This window comes from Loxodonta africana, chromosome 10 (genome assembly GCF_030014295.1).
Source record: "Loxodonta africana isolate mLoxAfr1 chromosome 10, mLoxAfr1.hap2, whole genome shotgun sequence".
Lineage (NCBI taxonomy): Eukaryota > Metazoa > Chordata > Mammalia > Proboscidea > Elephantidae > Loxodonta > Loxodonta africana.
The window spans coordinates 107,676,178-107,691,209 of NC_087351.1; the positions used below are offsets into that span (position 1 = coordinate 107,676,178).

Here is a 15,032-nt window from a genome sequence, read left to right on the forward strand (position 1 = left end):
TCTAGATAATAGATATCTGGATAACTTTAGGGTGAAGAATACTGAATACACCATCAACTGCCCGAAGGACGAACAAGTCTGTCTTGGAAGAAATACAGCCAGAATACTCTTTGGAAGCGAAGATGGTGAGACTTTGTCTCATGTCCTTTGGACATATCATCAGGAGGGACCAGTCCCTGAAGAAGGACATCATATAGGTAAAGTAGAGGGTCAGCAAAAAAGAGGAAGACCCTCAACGAGATGGATTGACACAGTGGCTGCATCAATGGGCTCAAACATAGCGATGATTGTGAGGATGGTGCAGGACCGGGAAGTGTTTCATCCCATTGTACATTGGGTCACTCTGAGTCGGAACCTACTCTCTGGCACCTAACAACAACATGTAGCCTATCATAGGTGTGTAACACCGATTTCCATCCGATAGAGCACAGTTTAGGAATCTCTAGGTTGGTGATCCTCCTTCCGCCTGCAGTTTATCCTACTGTGGTGGCTTGTGTGTTACTGCGATGCTGGAAGCTATGTCGCCAGTATTTCAAATGCCAGCAGGGTCACCCATGGTGGACAGGTTTCAGAGGAGCTTCCAGACTGAGACAGACTAGGAAGAAAAGCCTGGCAATTTAGCTCTGATAATTAGTCAATAAAAACCCTATGGGTCATTACAGAACATTGTCCAACTCACTTGCTTTGGACACCTCACTGGAGGAGGACATCGTGTGTGGTGAAGTGGAGTCAGAAATGGCAAGGACGACCCTGGATGAGATGGATTGCCTCAGTACCACAATAAAACATGCCCGTCATCGTGCTAATGATGAAGGACTGGAAAACATTTCATTCCGTTGTTCACAAGGTAGCTATGACTCTTAGTCCACTTGATGGCAGGTAACAATAGATGTCAGAGAACTGGGCACTAAGGCCCCGCTCTGCCCCTAAATTGATGTACGGCTTTGGGAAGTCCCTTCACGTTTCTGAGCCACAATTCAGTGATTCGTGCAACGTGGGGACCAGACACAGTGGCCCCTCAACTCAACCATCCTGAGGCTCTCCTAATCCCTTTAAGGTCCACCAGCATCTGGCTGTTGAGGACCACGAGACAAGTCAGCACAGAAGGCCTGTGGAGAGTGGGGCTCAAGTCTCCCCTTTCTTGGATCTGTAGCAGATGGGCTGCAGAAACAAACGTGTTGAGTCTAATGAAAGGCGGGGTGTGCTGACAGTGCCCTTTCCTGACTCTGCCTCGTCTCTCCAGGGTGCCCATGCATATACAGGCAAACTGAGGCCGGTGTGGGGCTTGAAGGACAGTGAGTGGGTGGCCCTCATGCAGCTTTGTCCACAGCCCGCCTGCTGGCTAGAAGCCTTGCAGGACAGAGCAGGGCGCCTGGGGCGGGGCCCGGGAGGGGTGGAGTCCCAGCCGCTAAGGTCGTAGGCAAGTTCTGGCTCCAGTCCAGCCAGCTCTCTGCCCTTTGCTAAGCCCGACGGACGCCACCTCCACTGTCTCCACGCTCGGCCACTGGACAGAGTAAGTACAGACTCTGGAGTGCAGACAGGGGCCTCCTGGGGCTTCCAGGACGTGGGAGCAGAGACAAGGAATGGGCTCTGATTAAGGGACCTGGAGGGTGTTAGAGCTTCAGAGGCATCCCTGACAGATAGAGGGAGAGCGGGAAGGGCCCTCATGGCAACGTGAACTGAGCCAGGGAGGAGAGTCTCCCCTAGCTGTGTGACCTTGGTCATGGCACTAATGTGGCCAAGCCTCAGTTTCCTCATCAGTAAGGTGGAAATAGTTAACCCTCTGCATACGCCTGGCCTGATATGAAGATTAAGTAAGGCAGTGGTTCTCAACTAGGGGTGATTTTACCCACCCCCTCACCCCAGGCACATTTAACAATGTCTGCAACATTTTTGGTTGTCATAACTAGATGGGGGCGGAGGGGGGGCTACTGGCATCCAGTGGACAGAGGCCAAGAACGTCGCTAACATCCTACAATGCACATGGCAGCCTCCTCCATGACAGAGGGATCCAGCCCCAGGTGTGGACAGTGTGAGGTTGAGAAACCCTGAAATGAGGACGAGGAGGAGGGGACAAAATGCCGGGCTAGCAGGAGGTGCTCAGTAACCTTGGCTTGCATTGTTTTCTATGCCTAGGGTCTTGACCCATAAAATCAGGAAACATTCTAAAATGCAATCCACTTCCCTGAGATAAGGCCTCCCCTCAGGGTCACAGCAGCTGCCCGCCAACTCCAGACATCATTTGGCAGTTTGTTAAATAAACACAAGGTAGACAGAAATCAGCAGTTTTCAGTTTTTAACGGATGGGACCTTTGGCAAGAAATGCAACAATAAAAGGAGAAACTGCTCCCCTGAGTCAGGAAACAGGCTGAGCTGGGGGAGGGAGTAACTCAAGGTCAAGTTAACCCCGGGGCTGGTGGTGTGAGCAAGGGTCTGGATGCCCAGCCTGGCTCTAGGTCCACTAGTCAGCACCCAGCCTGCGGCCCCACACCGAATTACAAAGGATGGGCCAGGGGTGGTTCATTCCTTCACTCATTCATCCCACAAAGGTGCATGGAGCATCTCCCCGTGACTGGGGGCAGAGCAGATGGGGGGCTCCCTGCTGTGAGCACTTATTCTAGTGGAGAGAGAAGCAGAACAAAAGAAATTGAGCCCAGACGCATGCATAATTGATGGGAAAGGAGCCCTGGTGGCCCAACGGTTAAGTGCTCAGCTGCTAAATGAAAGATTTTGAACCCACCCAGCAGCTCCACAGGAGAAAAGACCTGGCAATCTGCTTACATAAAGATTACAGCCTAGGAAACCCTATGGGGCAGTTCTACTCTGTCCTACAGGACCACTATGAGTTGGAACCGACTTGAAGGCGCACAACAATTGATGGGGCTCTTGAGAGAAACAACCAAGGGGCCTGGGATAGAGAATAACAGTGGAGGGGCCTGGGCCCAGCTTCCAGAGGGACCACGAAGAAGGGGCCTTGAAGCTGAGGCCTGATGCTCTGACGAGAAAGGTGGGGGAGGTGGGGGCAGGTTTCCAGGGGAGACAGTAGGACATGAAGGGCCCGGAGCGCTGGAGAGGGCATTGGGTTTAGGGAAATGAGAGAAGAAGTGGGCCTAGAGGAAGTGAAAGTGGGAGAATCCATCAGGGTGAGGCCAGAGAGCAGGGCAAAGGGGACCCTGAAGGGCCTTTGGGTTGGCACACAAACCAAACTCAGATTTCCCCCAAAGATCCAAGGGAGTGCTCTGACCACAAGGTTACTGACTGAGGAAGCTGGTTTGTGGGGGCAGGAAGGAAGGCTTTGCAGGGTCTAGGCGAAGGACGAAGGGGCTTTCACTGAGATGGAGTGCCCCCAGTAGGTTTAAAACATATCTTGGAGATTGAAATCGACAAGACGTGCAGATGGATAGGAGGTAGAGGGGGAAGTTAAGAAAGCTTCTACGGTCACTTCTCCTGTGAAGCTCTGTCCCCCCGTCTTTGAAATCCAGGGAAAGGTGCAATTTGGCCTCTCCCTGTTTGGATTTGACAGGTATGGAACAGACCCTCCTCAGCTGCATGCCTCCCACAGAGTCCTAAGTCAGCCTGTCTGGGGTTTGGTTGCCTAACATTAGGAGTATCAGCCAACGGGTTTGGGGTGCGTGGCTGTGTGGACTTAGCAGGAGGACTGACTCCCCACACCAGCCCCCACTTCCCCTGTCCCCGGCTCCTTCTTCCTCAGGCCCCTTGGCTTCAGACTGACTGATGGCTGGTTTGCTTTGACCAGCTCTCATCCCTCTGACACCTTGGGGCATTTCTGCAGAAACTGTATCTAACTTCGGGGACCTAAGATCGGGAGGTTCTGCAGGGACCCCGTGGGGGACAAAGTCCTAGTCCCAGGCTCCCACCCCTGGCTCAGGAAGTGATGACTAAGAAACTAACAAGCTTGAAACAGGAGCCCCAGGGACCCCACTTCCTGGCTGAGCCCCATCTCTGCTCCCCGTTTCATCTTGGCACAGTTGTGATCACGGTACCAGCTTCCAGTTGCTGTGGACGAAAGTACACAAGCTAATGCAGGTGAACAGCTCTGGAGAGGCCTCGGGGGCAGGCACCAGGAGCGGGTGGGAGGAGGAATGAGGTGCCACCCCTCAGAGCCAAGAGGAGTATGGGCACCAGAGACAGAGGGGTCTGGATTTTAATCTGAGGTGCATCACTCAATGGCTGGGACAAGCTGTTCTATTTCTCTGAGCCTCAGTGTATTCATCTGTAAATTGGGGTTAGTCACGCCTACTTTGCGTGCATATTGAATGGTCATAGATACAGAGTGTCTAGTAAGTACGCAATAATCAAACCAAACCAGCTGCTGCTGAGTTCATGCGCGCTCACGGTGACACCGTGTGTGTCAGAGCAGAACTGCATTCCAGAGGGTGTTGAAGGCTTTCAGAAGCAGATCAGCAGGGCTTTCTTCCAAGGGGCGTCTCTGTGGGTTTCAAAAGGTGACCTTTTGGTTAGTAGTTGAGCACTTAACTGTTTGTACCACCCACGGTCTCCCTCAATAAATAGTAGCTCTAATAAAAAATAGAGAGAGAGAGTTGATTCAGATGGAGCAAGAGGTCTGAGTTTCAAACTTCCAGCCCAGGGGGCCCTGCTTGGTGCTGGGCCCTCTCCAAAGAGGCCATGCTCTCCAGGGAGACCCTGGGCACTCAGAGAAGTGGCTCCCAGCCATCAGACCCCTGGTGCTTCTTTGCCGGGAGGAGGGCCTGTTACCCCCAGCACACAACAGGCCCTGGTGCTCACAAAGAAACTGAGCCTGGGAGAGGGGAAGAGTCTTGTCCAAGGTCACCGGGATGGCTGCCTGGGAGGGCGGATGGGAGGACAGGAGGACAAAATCCCTCTCCTACACCCTAGCCAGCTGCCTCTGGGCTCAGAAGGAGCAGCAAACTCCCTTGCTTAAACAGCTCCTCTATGCAAGCCTTCCTGTCTACTAGCTCAGTGTTTATCTGCAAGGGGTGGGCCCTCCCCTCCCCCCCCCCCCCCGCCTTTCCTCTGCCCTGCTCCCCAAGGTCCTGGTCACTTGGGCTGAGTTGTTTCTTCAGAAGCAACCTGGTAAACAGGATTACATTGATGGTTCTAACACTTCGCAGGAGGGACACGCTGTGCTATAAAATACGCTAGTTTGAAGGACGCAGATTAAACTACCCACGCACGCTCGTCCTCCAAAGGACATCTATGAAGGCCGCTCTCCTGGGGGACAGAGGGAGTGGCAGCATGGGAAGCCCAGGCTGTGTTTCTTAATTATCTGCTGATGAGCGGCTATCAGTGGTGGCAGCAAACACAAAATCAGGAGGCTCTGATCCCAGGAGGCCACGTGGTGTGCTGCTTAGGGGTGTGGGCTTCGGAGGCAGAACTGGCTTAGCCAGTGACCCAGCCTCTCTGAACCTCTGATTGTGGTGAGTTTCCCTTGAGTCAGAGCCCATGGTCCTGTACTATCGGACAATATTTTGTTGTGATCTACAGGGTTTTCATTGGCTAATTTTCAAAAGTAGGTTGCCAGACCTTTCTTCCTAATCTTAGTCTGGATGCGCCACTGAAACCTGTCCACCATGGGTGGCCCTACTGGTGTTTGAAATACTAGTGGCATAGCTTGCAGTATCACAGTAACACACAAGCCAGCACAGTGCAACAGACAGAGGGGTGGTGGGAACCTCAGGTTGCCCATCTGTAAAATGGAGCTGGTAACAGAGCCAGGCATAGGCTGCTGTACTGGGTTCTGTGTCATCGGAGTTTCTGCAAACAGAGCTCCAAATGAACCTCATTCTCTGAGGTCAGAGGGCAATTTGGTGGCCATTGCAGTGAGTTGGACCTGCCTGACCTTCAGCTTCACTCAGGCAAAGGCAGGACCGCAGCCCAGGGTCTCCTGACCCCCAAGTTTGTCCATGCCCCCCGCCACAGTGGGGCCCCTCTGCAGGCCATTTCCAGGGCCACAGTTTGGGGCCTCTTCGGTTTGCTTTGACTTTGGTCACGTGCACCTCATACGCACTCTGTGACAGGCTGCCCCACTTGCCCTGGGTCTAGGACACTTGACGACATGGCGGCCATGTGGGGAGAGTAGCCAGCAGGGGGGTTCTCACCCAGGACCGTACACATGCTCTCATCAGGGATCTCTGGCTGCACAAAACTTAGAGGCTTAGATCACCCAGCTTCGTGGGCTGCTCCCACGCTCACGTGAGCGTGGGGTTGGGGGAAGAATGCACCCCACAACACTGCTGGGGAAGTGGGGACCCCAGGCAGGGCTGTGGCAGAGGTCACACAGCCACTTGGTTGTGGATCTGAGCAGCCCAAGTGTGGACATAGGAGAAAAATAGCCACTGCTTTGGTCCTCAGACTCCCTGTGATGTCTGTCTGCCACAGCCCTGCTGGAGGAAGAGTAGTCAGGGTCACCCCACGTCACCACCGGGTGCTGCACCCTGAGATGATGTGGCGTGCCGCACCCCACGGGGCCGGGTGTTGAGGGCTCTGCCCGTCTCTTGCTCCTCCTCCGGTGGAAGTCCCAATACCAGCACCTCTTGATCATTCCCTCCCAGAAAGGATAGCTTTCTTTGTGGGGTCCATCTGTCTTTGTCTTCTAGGATTGCCACAAGCTGGGTGGCCTGTAAGAGGAAAAATGTGTTGCCTCGCAGTTCTAGAGACTAGGAGCCTGAGGTCAGGTTGACAGCCATGTTGATTCCTTCTGTTTTGCACATCTCTTCCAGCTTCCGGTAGCCCCAAGTGCTGGTTAGCTTGCAGCCACCACGTCCCACGGTGTCCTCCGTTGTCTCCCTGTCTCTGTGTCTCCTCTCCTCTTTTACAAGGACCTGCTCATACTGGATTAGAACCCATTCTACCCAGTATGACCTCGGGTTAACCCTATTAATAACATCTGCAAAGACCCTATTTCCAAGCATGACGGCATTCACAGGTACAGGGATGTCTTAGTTACCTAGGACTGCCATAACAAAATACCACAAAGTGGTGGCTTTAAAGAACAGAAATTTATTTTCTCACAGTTCTGGAGGCTTAAAGTCCAGATCAGCGTCTTGGCTCTGTTGGTCCCTTCTGCGGGCCTCTCTCCTGGCTTCTGGTGTCTGCTGGCGATCGATCTCAGCGTTCTGTTATAGATGAATTCACTCCTGTTCTCGCAGGCATCTCCCCTGGGTGTCTGTCTCCCTGGTGGTTCTCCCCTTTATAAAACACCACTCAGAAGGGGTTAGGTTGAGGGCCCACCCTATATCGGCATGATCTCATTAACGTCACAAAAGAAACCCCCTGTTTCCGGTGGTTAGGAGCTCAACTGCTAATGCAAAGGTCAGCAATTTGAATCCACCAGCCACTCCTTGGAAATCCTAGGGGCAGTTCTACTCTGTCCTATAGGGTCGCTATGAGTCGGAATCGACTCGACAGCAATGGATTTTGTGGTTTTTTATTTGCAAACAGGGTCATATTCACAGGAATGGGGTTAGAACTTCAGCATATTTGGGGGAACACAATTCAGTCCATTACAGCGTTCCCGGGAGGAGATGTTACGGGAAAGGACGGAGGAACGGGGCTTTCTAAGAAGGGGTGAGGAGTGCCTGGTGGACACCAGATGCTCCATGCAGGTTTGTTGAATGAATGAATGAGGACCAAGCCAGCAGTGCTGAAGGCCCTGGGGTGGGGAGGCTCAGATTGGTTGGAGTTCATAGGAGGCTCAAGAGGCCTCGTCAAATGTTGGACCGGGGGACCAAAGTGAAAATGGTGGTTGTGGTGGTTAGCTGCCACTGAGTTGTCCTCCAACAGAATGAAATGCTGCCCGGTCCTGCACCAGCCCCATGATTGGTTTCTCCGTAGGGTTTTCATTGGCTGATTTCCAACAGTAGATTGCCAGACCTTTCTTCCTAGTCTTTCTTAGTCTGGAAGCTCCGCTGAAACCTGTTCCGCATCATAGCAACACGCAAGCCTCCACTTTCACTGCCAGCGGGTGGTGGCCGTACCTGAGTTACCTTGGCCAGGTGTGGCTTCCTTGGCAGCGTGGTCAGGAGGGATTAATTTAAAAATCACACCCCCTCTACGGAAGGTGAGACTTCTACTATGGAACTATCAGTGTCCCCAAAGTGAGGTTAAAGGGCAGATATGGACAGAGGCTTCTGGTTCCCGGGTAAACTCAGGGATGCTGGCAAAGCAGAACACAGGAAAACCCTTCACCCCTACACGGTCACCCAGCCCCCGCATGCACACTTACCTGGATGGGGATAACAAGGAGGCTTCTTGCCCTGGTGGCCAGTTCCCTGCAACAGGCCAGCACCTCCTGCTTCTTCTCCCCACCAGTAGACATCCGCGTCCCCGAGCCTGTGTCCTCTGTCTGCTCCAGCCCTCCTTAAGCCTCCCTCTCACCTCACAGGCATCACCATCTCTGATGATGTGTGGCCCAAACCCACCTGCTGGGCTATGGTACCCCCAGAAATGGCAGTCTTGTGCACCCTGTGATCTTCTCTCTTTCTCCTAGCCCCCAGCTCAGGGAAGTGGCGCTGGGCCCACGCCTTCTCTGAGAATGTTTTCTTCCTTCCAGAACGAGGGGCAGCCACAATGCGGCTCTTCTTCACCTTGTGCCTGATACTCCTCAGTCCTCGGGTTGCCAGCCTTGGCCGTGACCACTCCCGTGAGTGGAGAAACAGGGCCAAGGAGCTCCCTGGAGCTGCCATGGGGTCTGCCAGGAGCAGGGACTTTGCCTTCAACCTCTACAGGGCTTTGGTTTCAGCTGACCCTGGCCAGAACATCTTCTTCTCCCCGCTAAGCATCTCCACATCCCTGGCCATGCTCTCCCTGGGGGCCCGCTCCCACACGAAGACACAGATCCTGGAGGGCTTGGGCCTCAACCCCCAGAAAACCCCAGAGGAAAAGCTCCACAAGTCCTTCCAGCAGCTTCTGCAGGAGCTCAGCCGGCCCAGGGACGGCCTCCAGCTGAGCCTCGGCAACGCCCTGTTCACGGACCCGCAGGTGAGCATTCAGGACACCTTCCTGAGTGCCATGAAGGCGCTGTACCTGGCGGACAGTTTCCCCAGCAACTTTGGGGACCCCGTGGGGGCCAAGAAGCAGATCAATGATTACGTGGCAAAGGAAACGAAGGGCAAGATCGTGGACTTGGTTAAGGACCTTGATAGTAACTCGATCATGGTCATGGTGAATTACATTTTCTTTAAAGGTAAGACCCTGGTCCTGAACATGCACTTTATCTCTCAAAAGAATACCCAATCCCCTTGCACATAAAGGAGTGAGAGTGTAGCTACTTCTTCCTGGTGCCTTTGATGGAGTAAAGCCGATGGGAGCCACGTATAAGATGATACTTCCTCACAGTGTAAAAAACTAGGTGCCGTCAGCTTCACTCATGGTGGCCCCTGTGCGTCAGAGCAGGAATGTTTCTTCACAGGGTTTTCCCAGAAGTAGATTGCCAGGCCTTTCTTCTGCAGCACCTCTGGGTGGACTCTAACCTCCAACCTTTTGGTTAGAAAGGGACTTGCCTTTACATTCAAGGGGGGTTCAGCCATCACGGCTACTAACAAAAATGGTCTAAAGACGGTGACCTCTGTTGACTGTGTTTACTGTCTCCACTCTTTTTTTGCCACTAATTCTTGCACAAAGTCCCCTTTGCTTTTTCTTTCCATCTAAATCTTTAGCTAAATGGGAGACAAGCTTCAACAGCAAAGACACCCAGGAGAAGGACTTCCACGTGAGTGCAGAGACGGTGGTGCAGGTGCCCATGATGAGCCAAGAGGATGTCTACTACTGCCTCCAGGACCGCGCCCTCTCCTGCGTGGTGGTGGGCATCCCCTACCAAGGCAACACCACTGCTCTGTTCATTCTCCCCAACGTGGGCTCCATGGAGCAAGTGGAGAATGGACTGAACGAGAAAGTGCTGCGGAAGTGGTTCAAGATATTCAGAAGGAGGTATTTTCAGACTACACCTGGACCAACCTGACCCTGGACACCCCCATGGGGACATATGCTCTCCCAAAGCCACACAGCAGTGGTAGCAGGACTCCCTCATCCCAGGAGCAGCCTCTAAGTCTAGTGCTATCATGGGAATCCCAGCCCGGGGGACTGGCTGGGATGGAGGGGCCAGGGATGAAAGTCAAGCTTTTTGGGGTGACACTCGAGCGGACAGTGACCCCCTCTGAGGCAACTCTCAAGTCCAAGTCCAAAGTGGAGTGAGCATTACACTAGACGATGCAGTGAGGGAGGAGCCAAAGGGAGCTTTAGGAAGCATAGGGGAGATGGCAGGAATCCTAGCCCAGGGAACTGATGCTCTAGAAGAATCTAAGAAAGGTCCTTTTCTCTTTCCAGTCAGCTCCGGCTTTACCTTCCCAAGTTCTCCATTGCGGGCTCCTATCAGCTGGAGAAAGTCCTCCCCAAGCTAGGGATCCATGAGGTCTTCACCTCCCAAGCTGACCTGAGTGGCATCACCAACCATACAAACATCCAGGTTTCTGAGGTGAGTCCTGCAGCTCCTGACGATTTGCTGTCAGAGACCTTCCTCTCGCTCTCGCTCTCCCTCTCTCTCTACCCTCCCCCCGCCCCAGCTTTTCTTAAGAAGCACAGATCGCTTTGTGTCTTATCTATGTGCCACGGGAAGCCTTATCCACCCTGTGCCTTAGGGGAAAGAGTCCCGTATTAAGCAATCGAAACTAAGGATCCAGAGCTGGCTCCTTCACTTACTAGCTGTGTGACCTCCAGCAAGTTATTTGACCTTTCTGAACCTCCTTTCTCTCATCTATAAAACTGGAGAGTTACCCTCACTCCCAGAAATGTAGTGTGAGAATTCAACTTAACACACTGTGCAGTCACCCCCGAGCACAGTGCCTGGTGTCCAGCACCTGCTCAGGTGCTTAGCTTCCTACTTGCTTTGTGGCCCAGTGGCATGGGGTGCTTGGATGGTGGTGCCCAAAGGATCCTCTGTGAGGACATCACCCAGCCCCTGGTGGCTTGGTGATGCCTGTGTCTCCCCTGCAGATGGTGCACAAAGCCATGGTGGAGGTGGATGAGTCGGGAACCAAATCAGCCGCAGCCACAGGGACGGTCATCATGTTAAGGTCAGCCCATATGACCTTTCCCAGGATTGTGTTCGACAGGCCCTTCCTGGTGATGATTGTGGAAGACAGCACCAAGAACATCCTCTTCCTTGGCAAAGTGACTCACCCCTGAGGTCTTCTGAAAGACCACAGGCTTCCATGATGGGAGATGGGGGAGCCCATGCCCTGTCTGTCTGCTGGTAGCTAGTGATGTCCATGGGTTTGGTTGACTAATGACAAGTCACGACAAACAATAACACTGATGTGCTGATGAGTGCTTCTTTTCAATCTCAAGACACAAGTGCCCTTGGAGAACATCCAATCTTGCCCTCACCTTTTCATCAATGGGGAGTAGCATTGAGGCTCAGAGAGGGTGCGTGATTTGCCCAAGGTCACAGAGCATATTAGTGGCAGAGAGAGGCCCAGAGCTCAGGCCCCTGATGCCCAAGCCACTGCCACATAGGAGGAGGGTTGTCCCATAAATGAAAAGGCCACCAGGAAGCCTATCTCCAAGCCTGATACCCTGTCCGTCAGCAATAGTCAATTCATCATGGATCTGAAAGAACACTTGAATGAGTTCGAGGAAACAGGCCTCTGTCCCAGCCCTAGCCAGCTGTGTGACATTGGTAACATTGTCCTTCTCTGGACCTCATCTCCCAGGTTCACAAGGAAGGGTCAGGGCAAGGGGCCATCCAAGGGTTCTTATGGCATCAAAACTAAATGGATCCTTGAAATCATATAGAAAGGCTGAGGTGTGCCCTGCCAATCACAGCTGATTTCAATACACTCAAGTACCATTTGTTCTCTAAGAAATACAAGTGGGCAGCAGGCAGAGATGGTTCATGGCAGGACCACGCGGACGCCATCCTGAGCGTTAAGTACAATCTCACAGGCCTGGTGGGGTGAGGGAGGATGAACAGAGACCTGCCGCAAATCATAGTGTCGATTGACAGCACTAATGACTAACTTTTTGGATTTTAGTGTTGGCAGTAAAAATAAAGCATTTTGCAAACCCAAGCGTCATTGTCCTTGTGGAGACACCTCTGTGAATGGTGACATTATTAGCTTACAGTGCTCTAGACTTGGTGCTGGGGGCTTCACCTAGATGGGCCCACTTAGGACCAGTTGCCGTTGAATCAGGGCTCTGGGTGGTGCAAACTGTTTGCACTCAACTACTAATCTAAATGTTGGTGGTTCAGACCCACTCCGTGGTACCACAGAAGAAAGACCTGGCCATCTGCTTCCATAAAGATTACAGCCAAGAAAACACTATGGAGCAGTTCTACTCTGTAACACATGGGGTCACCACGAGCTGGAATCCACTCGATGGCAATAGGCTTGGTTTTGGTTTGGCCACTGAATGAACTCTGACTCAGGGTGATCCCATGTGTGTCGCAGGAGAACTATGCTCTATAGGGTTTTCTTTTTTATTGAACTTTAGATGAGGGTTTACAGAACTAGTTTCTCATCAAACAATTAGTAAACACATTGCTGTATGACATTGGTTAACAACCCCACAACATGTCAACACTTTCCCTTCTCAACCCTGGGTTCCCTATTACCAGCTTTCCTGTTCCCTCCTGCCTTCCAGTCCCTGCCCCAGGGCTGGTGTGCCCCTTTAGTCTTGTTTTGTTCCACGGGCTTGTTCAATCATTGGCTGAAGGGTGAACCTCAGGAGTGGCCTCATTACTGAGCTGAAAAGTGTCCGGGGGGGCCATACTCTCAGGGTTTCTCCAGTCTCTGTCAGGCCAGCAAGTCTGGTCTTTCTTTTGGAGTTAGAATTTTGTTCTACATTTTTCTCCAGCTCTGTCTGGGACCCTCTATTGTGATCCCTGTCAGAGCAGTCAGTGGTGATAGCCGGGCACCATCTCGTTGTATTGGACTCGGTCTGGTGCAGGCCATGGTAGACGTAGTCCATTAGTCTTTTGGACCAATTTTTTCCCTATGTCTTTAGTCTTCTTCCTTCTTCCTTGCTCCTGAAGGGGTGAGACCAGTGGAATATCCCGGATGGCTGCTCATAGGCTTTTAAGACCCCAGATGCTACTCACCAAGGAAGAATGTAGAACATTTTCTTTATAAACCTTTATGCCAGTTGAGCTAGCTGTTCCGTGAGACCATGGTCTCCACAGCCCTCAGCCCAGCAATTGGGTCCCTCAGGGAGTTTGGATGTGTCTATGGAGCTACCATGGCCTTGCCTCGTACAGGTTGTGCTGGCTTCATTTTTTTTTTGTTTTTGTAGATTTTGTTTTTATTGAGACTTTATGTTTTTCTTCTTTATTTTGATGAGTAGGTTTGTTAACTTTCTTTGTGGTACCTTGAAATTTACTCCTATCTTCCTAGGTTTGAACAAATCTGTTATTACTTGGTATCACCTTGCCTTCCTCTCCATTAGAGAGTTCTATACCTATACCGTTTATTTCCTCTTTTATTATTCTGACATTCTTGTCATTTACAGATTAACCTCTCTGGTTCCCCGTTGCAATTGTGGTTTTGGATAGTCCTTGAGAGTTCATTTCTTAGGTTGGTATCTTGCTGGCACAATCTTGCATCCTAGATTCAGGCTGTGGTCTGATGTTTGTTCTCAGACCAAAGGATTCCCTTTAATAATTCTTGTAAGTTTGGTTTGGTTTTTACATATTCCCTTAATTTCTGTTTATCTGGAAATGTCCTAATTTCACCATCATATTTGAATGAAAGTTTTGCAGGATTTATTATTCTTGGTTGGCAATTTTTTTCTTTCAAGGTTTTATATATGCCATCCCATTGCCTTCTTGCCTGCATGGTTTCTGCCGAATAGTCAGAGCTTAGTCTTATTGTTTCTCCTCTGTATGTGACTTTTTGTTTTTCTCGAGCTGCTCGTGGGATTTTTTCTTTGTCTTTGGTTTTAGTGAGTGTGATTATGATATGCCTTGGTGTTTTTCTTTTGGGGTCTATCTTATACGGGACTCATTGACCTTCTTGGATGGTCAACTTTTCATCATTCGTGATATTAGGGAAGTTTTCTGTCAGCAGTTCTTCAGTGATCCTCTCTGTGTTTTCCATTTTCTCTCCCTGTTCTAGAACCCCAATCACTGGAAAACTTTTGCTTTTGATTGTATTCCACATAATTCTCAGGGTTTCTTCATTTTTCTTCATTCTTTTTTTTCTGACTTTTCCTCAGACAGAGTTATATCCAAGTGTTTATCTTCAATTTCACTGATTCTGTCTTCCATCATTTCAGACCTGCTTCTCAGTCCCTCCATGACACTATTTCTGAAATCATGTTATCTTTTGGATTTCTAATTGTTGTTTTTGTATGATTTCCAGTTGTGAATTTATTCTGGCATTTTGTTCCTGTATTACTTTCCTGAATTGTTCCATTTTTTTTTTTTTTTTTTTTGGTCTGTATTTTCCATGGATTTGTCTACCTTTTCCAAAAATTTGTCTATTTTTTCCTCATTGTTGTCTGCTTTTTGCTTCAGCTCTTGGATTGCTCTGAATATTAGAGATCTGAGTTCCCTGTCAGGTAAGTCTAGTGCCTTTTCTTCTACTGGAAAGTCATCTGGTGTTTTATTTTGGACGCCTACTGGACCCATCCTGTCCTTTTTTTAATATATATATGTTTTGATATTGTCTGCTGTCTTCAGGACATTCAGTAGTTATTTGCATTGTTTCTTAATTGTAGATTTGTCTGTTTCGTCCTACTTTTTTGTTTTATTTGGTTATGTCTGAGCAGGCGGGCTGTGCATTCTTTGTTGTTTGCTTGTCTGTAGTCACAATACTTTTCATCTCCTTGTCCAATAGGCAGGGTCAGTGAATCAGCTGTGGTGCAGCAGGGCAGGTCCAGCTGAAGCAGAGGGGTTGGGATGGGTTGTTTGAGGTACATACTAGGGCTGACAGTGCAGACCAGGAATCAGCGCTGGGTGGGTTCCAGTAGGCTGTGACTGTGCTGCTTGGGGGTGCGATGTTCAGTGCATGGTGCAGGTAGGCAGGAAAGAGGGA

General features: G+C 50.8%; 1 protein-coding gene across 1 annotated transcript; it reads left to right on the forward strand.

The window, feature by feature from the left end:
• Window positions 1-1,413: 1,413 nt before the first annotated feature.
• SERPINA5 (serpin family A member 5) lies at window positions 1,414-12,679 on the forward strand. Its single transcript, XM_003408850.3, has 5 exons — window positions 1,414-1,513; window positions 8,555-9,187; window positions 9,660-9,930; window positions 10,327-10,474; window positions 10,993-12,679. The coding sequence occupies exons 2-5, from the start codon at window positions 8,572-8,574 to the stop codon at window positions 11,182-11,184; spliced, it is 1,227 nt and encodes a 408-aa protein (XP_003408898.2). The 5' UTR covers window positions 1,414-1,513; window positions 8,555-8,571; the 3' UTR covers window positions 11,185-12,679.
• The last annotated feature ends 2,353 nt before the right edge of the window (window positions 12,680-15,032 follow it).